The sequence below is a fragment of the Harpegnathos saltator genome, unplaced genomic scaffold (genome assembly GCF_003227715.2).
Source record: "Harpegnathos saltator strain DR-91 unplaced genomic scaffold, Hsal_v8.6 scaffold293, whole genome shotgun sequence".
Taxonomy (NCBI): Eukaryota; Metazoa; Arthropoda; class Insecta; order Hymenoptera; family Formicidae; genus Harpegnathos; species Harpegnathos saltator.
This window is the reverse complement of record NW_020230087.1, coordinates 422370-438283: the sequence shown is the minus strand read 5'-3', so window position 1 is coordinate 438283 and position 15914 is coordinate 422370. Positions and strand designations below refer to the sequence as shown.

At 49.8% G+C, this 15914-nt stretch overlaps 1 protein-coding gene across 10 annotated transcripts; it reads left to right on the top strand.

Moving 5' to 3' along the window:
* The first annotated feature begins 921 nt into the window (after positions 1–921).
* Positions 922–14711, top strand: chico (insulin receptor substrate 1 chico). Of its 10 annotated transcripts, none has more exons than XM_019840188.2 (12): positions 922–1482; positions 3870–4390; positions 4982–5900; positions 7285–7430; positions 7639–7927; positions 8406–8522; positions 9595–9978; positions 10887–11302; positions 11465–11883; positions 12006–12423; positions 12556–12796; positions 12914–13917. In XM_019840188.2, exons 3-12 carry the CDS (start codon positions 5513–5515, stop codon positions 13915–13917), a joined length of 3822 nt encoding a protein of 1273 aa, XP_019695747.2. In that variant the 5' UTR covers positions 922–1482; positions 3870–4390; positions 4982–5512. The 10 variants fall into 10 exon arrangements, with proteins under 10 accessions (XP_019695747.2, XP_025155547.1, XP_025155549.1 ...); XM_025299760.1 differs by lacking the exon at positions 922–1482 and adding an exon at positions 2043–2311; XM_025299762.1 differs by lacking the exon at positions 3870–4390.
* The last annotated feature ends 1203 nt before the right edge of the window (positions 14712–15914 follow it).

The following is a 15914-nucleotide window of genomic DNA, read 5'->3' as shown; positions in this document are numbered from 1 at the left end:
GTTTTCTATCATCTAATACTTCATAAAAGATGAAGTTGTCTTCATATAAGCTTATATTAACTAAACTTCAATGAAGTTTTAACATTTGTTAGGACTAAATGTGCTGGTTCTAATCATCCTTATTTTTTATATATGATATATCGAGTTATGATGTATTAAATTGTCAAGATGATAATCAACAATCATTGTATATGTACACATATATTCAGACACTGCATTGGTTAGAAAGACTAGCGAGTTTTGGCCTAATAAATGTTACGTATCTTTATTGAAGCTTGGTCTATACATCACCAATGTTGCACACACTCAGTATTGTTGGTAGAATAATATTTTTTGTGAGATGAAGTTAAATGTTACAGGTATAACTTCAGTACGTTGTAACAAAATATCTTATTTCTTGACACAGACTGAACAAATGTGGATTCTATGTCTATGTGAATTCATAGAGACATGAGAGACGTGAATTCAGAATATAATATTTTTTTCATCTAAAACGTTTATTTCATACACAATTTGCACATATGTTTTATATCAACTTTGCATGACACGATCTACTGACGTGCAATATTTATCATAATTTACTCACTAACGATGCAAATCCTTTCCCATCCCCATATATTCTCTAAGTAATTCTGTATAAAATTTTCATATTAGTATTCTCTCCCTATATGAAATATTTTGTAAACATTCTTTATTTGTACGGACGTGAGTCATTTATTTTAAATGATACAAAGACAATAGAAAATATTCTACACCATATATGTCGATAGCGCATAAATGAGGAGGTGAAAGAGAGAACGCTCCTATATTAGATTATAATGGAGCGAGAGAGAGAGAGAGAGAGAGAGAGCGAATGAACGGATTCTTACGATGCGACATACAATGTCTGTCACAATGCGAAAGAAAAAGAATGCAAAACACCGTGTATATATTAATTAGGATCTTTCAGTAACTGTAACGTCGGCAGAGTAGCTCGCGTTGCGACGCCTTGTCGCGCGCTCGTGTGTGCGTCGCGCGTCCTTCGCGAAATCGGGTATGCCTATACGGGACTACACGCGACGACGACGCGTGTGTGGATGCACTAACACATCGCACCAGCTCCCCCCGGAACGCTACACCGATTGGGTTAACGTTAGTAAACACCGCGCGCTCGAGGCTGAGGCGTTGCAGTTCGCAGTCAACTACGCGCGAGTTCGCGCGCCGATAGTGCACGTATCGTCGAGAGGACGAGAACGAGCGACGTAGTGCGGAAAGAATCGCTCGATTCTCCTCGTCTGCGTATTTTTTTTTTCTCATAGTGCACGTTGGCTCCGTGTATCGGAAGGATCGCGCGATCGATCTTATTGGATGAAATGCGCGTCTCGCATGAATGGGACGCACGAACGAAACGCGTCATAACCTCCTGTCGCCTCGCAGAGGCGAGCTGCCGTCTACGATAACTACGACGGCAACAGCGAGGTTGACAGCGTTTTCTCAGAGAAGGTTCGTCCGTTTAGCGAATACGTGGTGCGCGGACTTTCCTAGAGGTCCCCGCGAGGTCCTTCCGCATTGCGGCGTCCGTTGACACGATAGTTACGCCACTGCACCGTACTAACCTCCGTGTATTTGTGTATACGTGGTTGTGTGTGTGTGTGTGTCGCGTCTGCACACATGTAAACACGTCGCAGCGCACGCACACACGATCGAAAAACGTGCGCGCGAACGCTCGCATCGACCGCTACGACTCCGTATTTACAATCGCCGCGTATCGCGTATATCGAGTCGTCGTCGTCGTCGCCACCATCATCATCATCATTATCATCATCATCATCATCGTCATCGTCATCGCCACCACCGCTGCCGCCACCATTCGCGCGCGCGCGCGCGCGCTCAGCGCCTGCGTACATCTTGTTTACAACTGCGGAGCTCACCGTACACATGACCTTTACAAGATAGACACGATCGTCTGTTCGGCTGTTGGCTAGGCGTGAACTCGCGCGCGGCCCGCGCGCGCGCGAGAGAGAGAGAGAGGGGCAGAAGGAGAGAAAGAGAGAGAAGTAAGTTCCGCGCGGATTGTGCGTTACGTCGTGGCGAGCGGTCGCCTTTTGCTGGAATACACGCGGCCGGCCACGTCTCCGGCGGTCGCGGCCACGAATTCACGCGCGTCGTCGAGTCGAGTTACATTCGTGTTGTTGCGTTGCGTCGCACTTCTGAGAGAGTGACGACGAGAACGACGTGATCAGTCACAGTCGGTCGGTTGCTCGATCACGATCACGGTCGAGTGAGTGACGCGTTGTTTGTCGCGCGTCGTCGAAAGGGGAACGCGTCCTGGGTAAGTGCGAAACGTGAGTTACCGCGCGCACGGGAAAAAGAGAGAGGAGAGAGAGAGAGACGCGAGCGCGGCAGGCGGGCGGGAGAGACTGTAGGAAGTCCGAATTTGTCACCTCGCCGGAGAACGAACGTCGGACGACCCGCAGCTGAGCGAATGTGTGTGTGTGTGTCATGTGCGAGTGAGCGAGCCTGCTTCGCGTGTTTCCCGCGTGTAACGGACACGACGAAGCCGCCCTACGTCGTGACACAGTAGTACGTCGTTAACTGTGTGCCGACGAGTGCCTGCCTGCCTGCCTGCCTTTCTTCCTTTCTTTCTTTCTTTCTTTCTTCCTTCCTTCCTTCCTTCCTTCCTTCCTTCCTTCCTTCCTCCCTCCCTCCCTCCCTCCCTCCCTCCCTCCCTCGCTCCTCTTTCCGCCTGTGCGATCAACAGGAAGCGGAAAAAGAGCGACGGAGAAGAACCGGAAGCGGGAGTAGGAGTTGGAGCAGCAGCAGCAGCAGCGGCGGCGGCGGCGGCGAGGAAACAGGAGGAGTGGAAGTCATTGGCGACGGAAGGAGCGGAGAGGGAAGGGACGAGGTGGAACCGCGCGCGCGGCGCGCGCTATCCTCGCATCGACCTGGAATGCCGACCGTCGCGATTGTTTTGACGTCGCCCGCCCCGTCGGCGGCTATTGCGCATGAAAAAAATCGCGCGTTGCCCTTGGCAGTAGCCTATTTACCAAGAAGAGCGCGGGACGGCCTACGACTACGCCGATAAGGGGGCGAATTTCGGCCAAGCAGCCGTCCACCTGCGAGTAGCAGCAACAGCAACAACAACAACGGCAGCTCACCGCCGTCCGCCACGCGTCTCCTCGACACATCGTAACACGTTTTCCACGAAAGTCCGGACGGGACGGGACAAGACGCGCGCGCGTTCGCTCGCTCGCGACCGAAGAGCAGAGGGAGAGAGAGAGAGATAGAGAGAACACGCCTTGCCGTGAACCTTCCCCCGCCTGCCTGCTTACCGCCGCCGCCGCCGTCGTCGTCGTCGTCGTCGTCGTCGTCGTCGTCGTCGTCGTCGTCGTCCCTCTCACTCCCTCCCGCCCTCCCGCCGTTCGCGCGCTAGTCCGCTCGCGTGTGTGTTGCGCTCTCCGTCTGTTTGCTTGGCCGTCCATCCGTTCGCGTTTGTCCGTCTGCCCGTCTCTGTCGCTCTATGTGTGCGTGTGCACTCGTTCGCTCGCGCATACCGGTGTGTATACACGTCAACCGTCGTGGACCACGCAGTAAATCGTGTTATTCGGAGCGATAAACAGGTGCACCGCACCACACGGTGCCGCTCATCGAATCGTTCGTTTCTTCGCACGCACGGGCGACCGCACTTCGTGGTAGCCGCTCCTGCACCTCTCGACGACTGTCATCGTCATTGGAAATCGTACGGATTATTCGCGCGCGCGCGACGTACCTCGTCCGAGCCGTTGGAGCCTCGGGGAAGTATTGTTGCGTGCGAACGTTCCGCGAACGGTTTCCTCGGCGATATGTACCGAGATCGGTGGCGGGCGAAATTAGACGAAACCGCGTGACAGGTGGATTCGAGGCGTGCCGAGACATCGAGGGAAAGAGACGACGGATAAGGGAGAGACACAGAGAGAGAGAGAGAGAGAGCGCGCGAGGCGGCCAGAGGGAGGGAGCGAAACGAGAGTGAGAGAGTGCCGTCGCGACATCTCGGAGACGTCGGGCGCGTTCGGCGTGATCGCGGGATCTCCTCCGACTGGTTTCGACGCCGTGGACGAAGAGAGAAGCGGGAGTGACCGAGAGTGTGTTGTGCTGTCGTAGCGGTAGTATACACGTCGTCGACGTCTACCTCTACCTCCGTGGCATCGTCATCGTCATCCTCGTATTTGTCGTCTTTGTCGTTGCTGTCTCGTGGTCGCGGCGCGGTGACGCGACCTCGGTCGTGGCGGTAGCTGCTGCTGCGTGTTATTGTTGTCGTTCCTTCCTAACCTACCTACAACGAGAGGTGGACGGCCGCGTGTCGCGCACAACCGCCGACTGCACGCCGAAGAAGGGAAGGAAGAGGCGGCGCAGCACGCCCTCGACGGATCGCGTACGTACACGCCTGCTTGCTTGAGTACAGGCTCTCTCTCTTTCTCTCTCTCCCTCCCTTCTCTCTCTCTCTCTCTCTCTCTCTCTCTCTATGTGTGTGTGTGTGTGTGTGTATATATGGCGGGTGCACATGCACCGATGCTGCTCTTCTGTTTGTGCGCGCCGCGTCGTAACTTATTTACGTTGTAGCCGAAACGCGCTCTCGTTCGCGGACGTGGTGTCGCGCTTACGAAGGCCGTTCCGGGTGTATCGTCCCCGTCGTGATTGTCAATGTGTTGTGCGGGGTGGCAGAGTGCGCGACAAGAAGAGCAGTGTCGGCGACGTCATACGCGACAAGGACGGCAACAACAACATCGTCGCGGAACAACGCGACTTGGCTTGGCTGCGGCTCAGTGGTGGCGACAGCAACGACGACGACGATGACGATGACGATGATAATGATGACAAGGACGACGATGTCGTCGTCGTTGCATGTTCGCGCGCTTGAACGTGGTGCGCTGAGACGTTGACGGCCGTTGTTGTTGTTGTTAGTACTTTAATATTATTATCATTGTTATGCCTGTGAAAGTGCACGAAACGTGTTGTCCCGCAGCGATCGAGTGTGCCGCGATCGTTATCGTCGGCGAGCAGCGGTGAACGTGAGAAAGAGAGAAGATAGCTGGAAGGAGAGGGAAGGACAGACGGATCCTATTCGAACGAGCCCGAGAGCGCGCGGGGAATCCCGTCGCTTCCGACGTGATGAATTTCCGCGCTGCTGTTGTGCGTCGCGCGGTCACTCGTTGAGGACAACGACGCACGTGTGACGACGACGAAGGCTACGTGTGCTTCTTGCGAGTGAGAGAGGGGGATAGAGAGAGAGAGAGAGAGAGAGAGAGAGAGAGAGGGAAGGAGAAGAGGGAGAGAAAAAGGACGACAGTTTCTTCGTATCCGTTCGCATGCACGAGGAGAAAGAACGTGGAGGAGGAAGACGGTGGGCTGTAAGGGCAGAGGTATCATGTGAGTGATACCAGCACGAGAAACCCGAGCACCACGTCGTGTACGCGCGCTGCCCCCGAGGAGCAGAGTCTTGGACCGGTGAGAAGCGCTGTAGCTGGCCACCACGCCGCTCTTCGTCGTGCTGACGATGGCATCGTCGAGCAGGGGCCCGGCGTCGCCCTTGGGCGGGCCCATCATCCGCTGCGGCCACCTGAAGAAGATGAAGACGCTGAAGAAGAAGTACTTCGTGTTGCGCGGCGAGGCGCCCGGCTGCCTCGCCTGCCTCGAGTACTACGACAGCAAGAAGAAGTTCGAGAACCGGCACCCGCCTAAGCGCAGTATCCTGCTGCACAGCTGCTTCAACATCAACAAGCGCGGCGACACCAAGCACAAGCATGTGATCGCGCTCTACACGAAGGACGAGTGCTTCTGCCTGATCCTCGACAACGAGAAGGAGCTGGACGAGTGGCTGCAGGCCATGCTGAGGCTGCAGAGCGGCGACGTGCCCGACGGGGAACAACCGCGGCCTACATTTGGTGAGTGCTGCTCCGTCAGAGAATCACTCGCTCTCGCGCCCCCGCGTGTTTTCCAATTCCTGCCTTCGTTTGCGATACGAATCAACCGACGTGTGTGAACGTCGTCGCCGTTCACGACGACGAAGTTGATTCTCCGAGCGGCCTTCGCGCACCGATCGGTTGCTGCTGGTACTCCCGCTCCCCGGTGTCTTTGTAGCTTGTACTTCCTGCTGCCGATATCCTGTGAGACGGAGGATGATTCTTGGACGCCCACGCCGTTCGCGACCGATATGGAGCACGAAAGAATGTTTGGAGAGGAGAAATAGACGATAGAGGAGACGCGTGCCTCACCAGAAAACTGATTGCGAAGCACCGTAACCGGCTCCAGCCGAGTTTCTTCCACGCGCAGTGCGGCGGAAATGGTTCGGCTGGCGCGAGCCGTCACCGAGCTGCATCTCGCAAGAGGAGAATGATCGCGTCTCGCGACAAACACGGGCTCGATCGTCAGGTTCGGTGAACGACGTCATTCACTACGTCCTCATGGAGCTTAGCCCTTGGCGGTGACGCCACCCGATGGTCCTCCCTTGTTTACGGCGAAATACCGGTCTGCTCATTTTGCTCGTGGTGTTCCTCTGAACACGCTAACGTCGCCTGTCTAATGATCGACCCCTTGTTTATCGCGACACGTGGCCGTCTTTCGCATTCCTCTTTCCCGCGATTTCTTCATCTTTGGACTGCCTCCGATAGCCGCGCGTGTACATTTGTTTACGTCCAACAGAATGAATCGACGAATTTGGACGATCCATCCATCGTCTTTTGCGCTAGACTTTATTTTCCGCTCTTCTTCTTTCCTTCCCGTTGACGCGGATTTGTTGAAATCGGTACTTGTAGCAGGGGCATCCCTGTTTCGTTTTTTTGTTTTTATCATGTATGTGCGCACGTGCACGCTCCATCGAAATAATTTTGTACGAGTGTATCTTGAGATATGTTTGCAAGGATAGCAGATATTTAAATATAGAGACGACAAAGCGATAAAGCAACGTCTTACCGTCGTGTGTATTTTGTGACTTTTACATATTGAACAAATTGTGTGCAGCCTTGGCATAAAAATAACGTTGGCAATGGTTTGTGCACTTGTGCCGTTAGCAGGAATAAAGAAAACAATGGTGACACAATGATTAAGCACAAGGAGAGGTGCCGTTGTTTCAGGTTACAGTTAAACTTATACGGGGATTGCGTGCATTTCCAAATCTCGTTTATTACAATGAATTTAAATAATGCACTTATGGATGCAAAGCCGAGTGCGTCGTGGTAATATCGAGCGTTTGCATCGCGGATGAGGGAATATGCGCGATATGTTCTAGTTTGTCAACTGCATTCCTCTATTTTACGCGCTCTATTTCAGAACACGTATGGCAAGTCACAATGCAAAGGAAAGGTCTAGGGGCGCGAAAGAACATCCAGGGACCCTACAGATTATGCCTCACCGATCAAACTTTAAGTTTAGTGAAGATTGGGGAACAGGATAACTCGGACTCTATCGAGATCTTCGTAAGTTTACCTCAAATCGTTGAAAGAGTCTGTATGCAAGTCAAGATTATTATAATTTCGCATATAACTCGACTTGCTTGATGGTGTGTGAACTATACATTAATTTCTGGAGCTTTTTTAATCCGTTGTTGTGAACCGAATGTCATGGCAAAAGTCGACATTTGGTATGCACGGATATTGAAATCAATTGTATTGTATGTACTTTCAGCTGCATTTCGTTAGACGTTGTGGATTCGCGAACGACATATTCTACATTGAAGTCGGTCGATCCGCCGTGACTGGGGATGGTGAGTTCTGGATGGCGGTCGAAGACAACAATATCGCGCTCAATATGTATGACGTGATAACGACCGCGATGAGAAATTCGAAGAGCAACAAGGATGAGGTGGGCCCTCGTCAAAGGATGCGTAGTTCCTCGGCTAATGAAGCCAGCAGGCCGATATCCGTTCTTCAACGACGGCATACGGGCCAAAGGCTTCATGGCTTTTCGCCTCTGGGTAAGCGGAAAAATCTGCGGGTTATCACTTTCTCTTTTTTCTTTTTTTTTTTTCTTTTTATGTACCATTTACCCGAGGTAGGATGTGAGTTATGGGTCATTATCCGAGTGTCACGTACTGTCCATTTCTCGAAATGTGGTTTTCACGTGTGCAACTGGATTCGCATTAGCAACTTGCTACGTGTTTATAGTCGGCGCTACATTCACCGAGGCGTCAGTGCGTTTCGTTTTGTTCGTCGTGCAAGCGTTACCTGTGATATTTATAAAGTCGTCCTTTGTAACGAATTCCTTTTTACGTCGGGAAACTCGTGAGCATTGCCCGGAGAGACAGTCTCATTCCTCTTTACACCGAGACCATAACTGCACACACATTAAGTTTGTACATGTATATCTTTGAGAGTATAGCAGACCTGAACCATCGTGTACGCGTACACATGAGAACTCTTAGAGTAACACAAGTGGGTTTACGGGGTTTACAGAGGAACAGAAGACACACAAGGAGCAAGTGGAACCGTTGCAGGAGCAGATTGCTACTTCCTGTGCTCCTACACAGTGTAGTCAATCTCGGAGTACCACCTCCACCAATACAGTCACGGGTCTGTTCTCTGTCATAGTAGCTATCTGCTTTCCTCTTTTCGCGTTTCATAGCGATTTCGATTGGCAAGAAGAACATTACAAAGAGCAGTGCGAACGTATCGTTTTTATTCTCTCTTTGACTTTTTTGTTTCACGAGCCGTAGGACGTTGTATCCGGAATACTTGATCATTGCATTTTTCTATTGCACGGATTTCTGGGAGATTCGATTTTTCCTAGTTGTATCGTTCTATACATTGAGTGTAATGTTAACATTGTGTTGCTTTTTTCTCGCGCATAGTCGGTATATATATATATATATATATGTATCACAGTTGTCAAGGATAGAGATCGAAGGAGAGAAAGCAGCATATTGTATATTTTACTTGTTTTTCTTCCTTTTTTTCGTTCTTTTTCTTTTTCTTTCTTTTTTTTTATTTTTTTTGCATATCCCGTAAGTTTTTGTTACGTTGGATGAATGTTGGTAGCACAGAGAGACCCAAGGTCTGTACAAGTGCAATGATCAACTTTGACTGAAAGAGAAGTTTGGCCCGACATACATGAAGTGATTGTGCATCGTTTCCTGACTGTTAGCTTCGTGGTGTAAATAGCATGATTAATACCGATCCAGTCAGTAAGTCGTATGTCTGGAGTCTGTAAGTTGTCCGATATCAGATATATACATACGTAATGTACATATATACGTGTAGCATTTTGCTCTCAAACATACAAAATAGGGAAGGATCAAGTTGGAAAGCTTCATTGTCATTTCAATTCATTGTATCATCGCAATTCCTTTGTGTTATATACTACAATTAACCGACACGGCGGGACACCGGGTCATTCGTGAGAGAAAACTGTGTTACAACTGTGTTATCCGATTTTATTTCTCTTTATTTTCTATTTATTTTCCAAAAATAGTATCCATTCCTTCTTCTGATCAGTAACCCATACATGAAACATCAGAGACACTCGCGAGCGGTTATACAAGGTTCATTATCTGTGCTGTATCTGTCGAAATTCAGCGCGCGTAAGATGCACGTAAAAGAAAAAAAGAAAACAGTTGTGCGATAGTGAGAGGTGTGTGGTTTGCAGCCGTTGCTGGTACCGGGGCTTGGACTGCTGGGATTGCCACGACTAATGCCAACTGTGCCGGTACCGCTAGACGTCGTCATTCGGTAGCCAGTCATCCTCATTCCGTCAATAATTCCCAATCCGTTCATGTCACAACAGCAACAAATACAAATACATCCATGAACACCACCGCCGCCGCCACCACCACCACCACCACCACCACCACCACCACTATCACCACCGCCACTATCACCACTACCACTACTACCATCACCATCACTGCAACCGTCACCGCGACCACTACAACCACAACCGCGACAATATCCCATCAGAGAACCCTGTCGCTGCCCTTAGCTGCCGTTATTATCAATCAAACGCAATCATCTAAAAGATCAGTTTTACGGTGTATGTATTTTGTTCCGTCATATCTATTTATATATATATATATATACATATATATATATATATATACACACACACATACATATATTTGTTTAATCGAGCCGAATTTCTGTTTTACTCTTCAGTGTTTCTGCAGTTTCGCTTTGTCACTACACCTTTTCCGTTTCGCATATATGATCCTACTTTTTTTTTCTTCCCCTGATAACCGTTCGGTGTGCGAGGTGCCAATCGATCAGTGTTATGTTTATTTGCTCGATCACGACTGTAAAATTTCGCTCTGGCATGCTGTTCTTCAGTGCATGTGATATTATTATTATTATTATTACTACTACTACTACTACTACTACTACTACTACTACTACTACTACTACTACTACTACGAGACGAACGCTGCTTCGGTTTATATATTTCGTTTCTGTTCTGTTCAGTATGTAAAATATGTTTCTTGGATGCTGCGTATCTCTTTGAATGGTTTGATAATAATCTCTGACAAAAAGTTGGTTTTTACGATTCCCGCTTGTCTTATTAGTTACATAATAACCCGAGCTCCGCGAGCGAACACGCACGCGGGGAACTCGCGGCTCGAGCGACGCCGCACGATTTACCGTCTCTCTGTTCGTTTTGCTTGACTCAAGATTGTATACATATGTTATCTTTAACAGTAAGCAATCTACCGAGAAAGAAAGAGAGAGAGGGGGAGAGAGAGAGAAAGAGAGAGAGAGAGAGAGAGAGAGAGAGAAAGAAAGAAGGTAGATCGATACGTAATATGTAATATACGCGACACTATACAAACTAACCAACGCGCTGCTGCTATGCTGGGAGGATGGAACTGGCTTTTTTATACTGTTAACGCGTTGAGAGCGAGAGAGTCACGTCACATGGCAAGATCTCTAACAAGTATGTTTTTGCAGGTACGACTGGGCGCGATCGGTGTGACAGTTTGCCGTCGAGGGCTCGCACCACCAGCGAGGGTCAGCCGACCGCGGTAGTGTTGAGCCATCCCAGAGGAACCCATATCATGTCCCACGTGCCACGACCGCACTCCATGTGCGGGCGCGGCCTTTCGTACTCGCCGCCGATCGCGTCGATGCCCATCAGCCCGGCATCCGACGTGTGTTCGTCGGACTCGGCCGGCTCGTCACCTTCGATGGACGATTGCGGCGAGAACATGTCCGAAGAAGGCACCGTTTCGCGATACGGGCACTCCTTGACGCCGGACGAGCAGCCGGTGATCTTGGACAAGAAGGGTGAGGATTACGCTCCCTGGTCTACGTCGCATCCGCACCTCAAATACTCGCCAAACTTCAAGTCTCATTCGCCCTCTCAGGTGAGCATTCACGTCAACTCACGTTTATGTTTCTGGCTGTTGAAATAAATAAAGACGGGTGGTTTTTTTTTCGTTTTCTTTTTTTACACCTTCCATCGTCTTGTTTACTCGAGGAACGTTGGTCTACTTTCTGTGTTAATCCTTACGGTTCCGTGTTCACAGAGTTCCTACGGTGAAATGTACAGTCCCTGCGGCTCGAGTCCAGGCCGCGGTGGCGCGTACATACCCATGAGCCCCGCGACGACGGTGCACTCGCATTCCCGCGCGTCGTCCCTCGTGGAGGAGAGCAACGCGTTGCCGGACGGTTACGTGCCGATGGCGCCGGTGGGAGACGACGGCTACGTTGACATGGACCCTGTAAATAGTCACAACGGTCACTTCCCGGACGACATGTCGCAGCACGATGGCAGCAGCTGTTCCGTCACCTCCGGCACGCCCAGCACCGACCTGCGCTTCTCCGAGTACCATTTGGACAAGGTGACCAGCTTCTTAGCTCCCGGTGAGGATCTACAAGCCAGACCGACCAGAGCTTACTCGGTCGGATCTAGACCGGAGCCTGCGAACAGGCATCGTAAAAATAGGTACGTCCTGATGAACGTGTGACAGAGTTCCTGCGCATGTATATGTGTATGTATTGCTCGAGCGCGATTGCAGTCCTTCGCTAAGGATTGATCTAACACGACAACTTATACTCGTCACGCAGGTTGGACATCACCCCGCAAGATTCCAGTAGAGTGCGAGCGTTTTCCGTAGGCAGCCGGTCCAAGAGGCCCGAGATTGGAAGGCTGGCCAATGTGGTCACCGCCCCGTTACCAGCCGGCTCCGACGGCTCGAATTCGAACAAGTCGAGCTCGGCGCCGTTACTGTCGAGCTCGTGGGGTCACAATTCTGGTTGCTCCGGTGCGTCCGATCGTATGGAGGATCTCATGGAGTTGGACTTTACGAAGCCCAATGTTCCTACCGCTCTCTCCTCGCCACCGTCATCTTATCCTCAGCCTCAGTCGCAGCCGCAATCGTACTCTACTGCCACTACCGACACTAGTTCCTATGTTGACATGTCGCCAGGACAACCCCCCGTATCGACCACTGCCCCATACGTCGATATGAGTGGCATGAATAAGGTATTAACGATGATACCTCGACACTTGCTTTATTTTTATTCATCAAGTTTCCGCGGTGAGAGAGAGAGAGAGAGATCGTCCAATCGACCGATGTGGAAGAAGAAGCTAATAAATATGCATCTATTTTTGCAGATCAATCGCAATAACAATAACAATACAATCACTGCCAACCACAATCATAGCCACATGCATATATCATCGTTAGCTTTCGTCCATAAACCTGTAATTACGACTTTAAAGCCGGTAGAGGAAGCGGAGGGACCTTACATGAGGATGGACGGTACCGCGGAGGATTGGTCGCATTCGGAAGTGAGCCCGAAGCAGGTGTCGTCACCTATGCAGGAGGACATCTATCAGACGAATGGACCACCAGGTGAGTGGCCCTGACATTTGACGTTCCAATCGATTAAAATATTTTTGAGGCATTCGATTTCAGACCCCCCGAACGGATGGATCAATAATTGCGACAACATGATGGTGCGCTTTTCAGGTAGTACAAGAACGGCACCGGTAGATTTGCCGCAACCGAGGCGTCCACCGGAGGGCTACGTCGAGATGTCGTTCAAGGCACGTCCAAGTCTGGACCAGGACTACATGAACATGAGCATAGGCGCGAACAACCGGAACAACCGCAAGACAACGCGGATGGGCAGTCGCAAGGAAAAGTCGTCGCGGTCGCAACCTATCGCGATCCAGGCGGGTAGTAAGCCGTCAAAGACCCCAAGCTTTTTGCCACTGAACGGCAGCCCAACGTCCGAGAGCCTGGCAAGCACACCTGCCTCGCCACCGCGAGCGACACCCACGGGCTCTTCCGCCACGATCTTCCCCTTTTCATTGAACAGTCCACAGTCGCCGGTGAAGCCGTTCACGGAACAGAAGAAGAACGAGGACTTCTCCGCGACGACGGACGACGTCTCGTCGAACAACGATTACGCGATAATGGAACCCGTGAAGAAGCTCGTCTGTATGCCGTGTCCCGTGACGTCGATGACGACGGACACTACGCACGAGCTCACGTCGCGCACAAATCACGAGAAACCACCTAGTAGTCCCATAGGCAAGATCGTCGCACGGATTATAACGAACTCGCAGCTGCCGCAGGAACATCAGCATCACGCGATAGGCCCATTGACGAAGAGACTCTCGGATCTGACAGTGCCGAAACCGCGTCTCGTCACGGCCTCGCCGAACACCAGCCCCACTTTGACGGGTTTCAAACCGTCGTCCATTGTGCAGAATCAGCCGGTGCTGCTGCTGAAGGCACCTTCGCCCAAGTTCATCGACGAGACGCCCACGCCCACGCCGACACCCACGCCCACACCGAGTCCATTGAACAGCGAAGGCTACGACAAGCTGCAACCGGGCGCGACGATTCTGCACTACGCTAGTCTCGATCTACCGGAGGTTAGTAATCCTGCGCCCGTGTCGCCGGTGTCCACGCAGGAGGGCCTGACCTATGCCGAGATAGACTTCGCCAAGCTCAGGCAGAACTAACGTAATGCGTTGTTGTCCCGGTGTAGACGCTCATCGGCGCAACGGCGACGACGACGACTATGACGACGACGACTACGACGACGACAACGCGATATGGGCTGACGCCTCTTGTGTTCCCTACGATAGCAACGAGTAGGCACAGGGTATATAATATCGATCGTTCTGACATTGGCTCGGCTGGTCTAAACGAGAATAGGACGCCGGGTAGGAATATATTGTGTATATATTATATAAAAATTCGTTTCTTCGCTCCACAAGTCTGACGGCACTCGCCACTTGCCGTTCGCCGATCTTCCTAGCGTGACGGTCTTGGCGGTCTATTTTAAATCGTTTGAGGAAGAGAAGGTGGGAGAAAAGAAAAGAACAAGCGTCGTTAGTACCTATAGTTCTGGTTGTACTGCATTAATATTGTATTTTATCGGAATGATGTGAAATTCTTTTTAGCGTAGACGCGAAATATGTATATTTATTTCCGCGGCTAATTCCGTGGGTAGCCCGCAAAATCTGTTTGTATGTGCGTGTGCGTGTGTGTGTGTGTGTGTGTGTGTGTGTGTGTACACCGCTTTTATAACGTTGAAACGGCCGATATAAAAGAGAGAGAAAAGAAGAAAAAGAAGATGAATTCAGCAGGTCACTGAATCGCGAGAGGGAAGATGTTATATTTTATTCAGTTAAATAATATAAACGTCTTAAATTCTAGTTTCTGTTAGCAGATTCGCTCGTTGTCTCGTAAAATTTATCCTATTTTGTATTATATATTTTAGATGCTGACAAGCCAAAAAGAAAATAAAAAAAAAAAGAATAAGTCAATTTTTCTGAAAGATATATATGTAATATGTGTATATCGAGTTTATATTTATAATATAATTCTTAATGGTATATGACTATACGGAATTTATTTATGTTAATTGTTTAGGAGAGCTGCGCTCTAGATAACGTAAATTTCTATATCGACCTTTTTCATACGTGTACAAATTTTAACGACGCATTTTCTTTTTCTTTTTTATTTACGCATTCTGAATTCAATCGAGCTGGCTTCGTTGAAACTCGCGTGATCATTGTTCTTCGTACGAGGTACAGCATGTTACGGCTGCATGTTCGTTTTGGCCTTCTAACGTTCTATGCTAGTCAAAATTGTCGAGTTTGAATTTGGGGGAAGCCTTCAATTTATTCTTAAACAACAGCCACTGTGTACGTGCGAACTCTTGCGTCTGATATGTGAGATATCGGTTTGTATTTTGCACGTGTTGTCGTCATCCCAAATTCGCGGACCTTTTGATGAAGTACGCGGATCTAACGAGAGTTACGAATAATGAGATCTGTACGAAGTTTCGAAACGAACGGAAAAGCACGATGTGAAATTGTGAATTTGCATTTCTTCGATAAAATCGACAAAATAATTTCTCGAACCTGTATTTGTACGCAGGCACGCGCACCGACGACGCGGTACTTCTCCGTCGTCGGTTCTCTTCGAAAAGGATAAGAAGAGAAGAAAATAAAAATTTTTCATGACGCCAGCACTGCTTTTAGACGTTGCGACTAAAACTCGTTGGATAATCGATACTATAGTTCGAATCAAGTTTTGACCGAGAAATTGAGATGTATCGTGAAAAAAAAACGCTTTAAGATTATCGCACAGAGAAAAGAATGAATCAGAATGGTGGTGTGTGTATGAATGTATGTTGTGTGTGTGTGTGTGTGTGTGTGTGTGTGTGTGTGTGTGTGTGTGTGTGTGTGCGCGTGTGCGTGCGTGTGCGTGTGTTAACAGTACATTACCAGAAACATAAGTACTGAAAGAGAGTGAGAGAAACGCGAACCGAGTTGTATCCTCGTTGACGATGAGATCGATGAGGTCGGATGAAATTCTGCAGATAGCGCGGACGGACGGAAAGAAAAGCGTTCGCACAGCGCGGAGACAACCATTTGTGCTGCTCTCGGCTCTTCCCGCCTCCTCGGAGTTTGATTCGACTGTTTCCTCGCGAGGGAATGTTACCCGC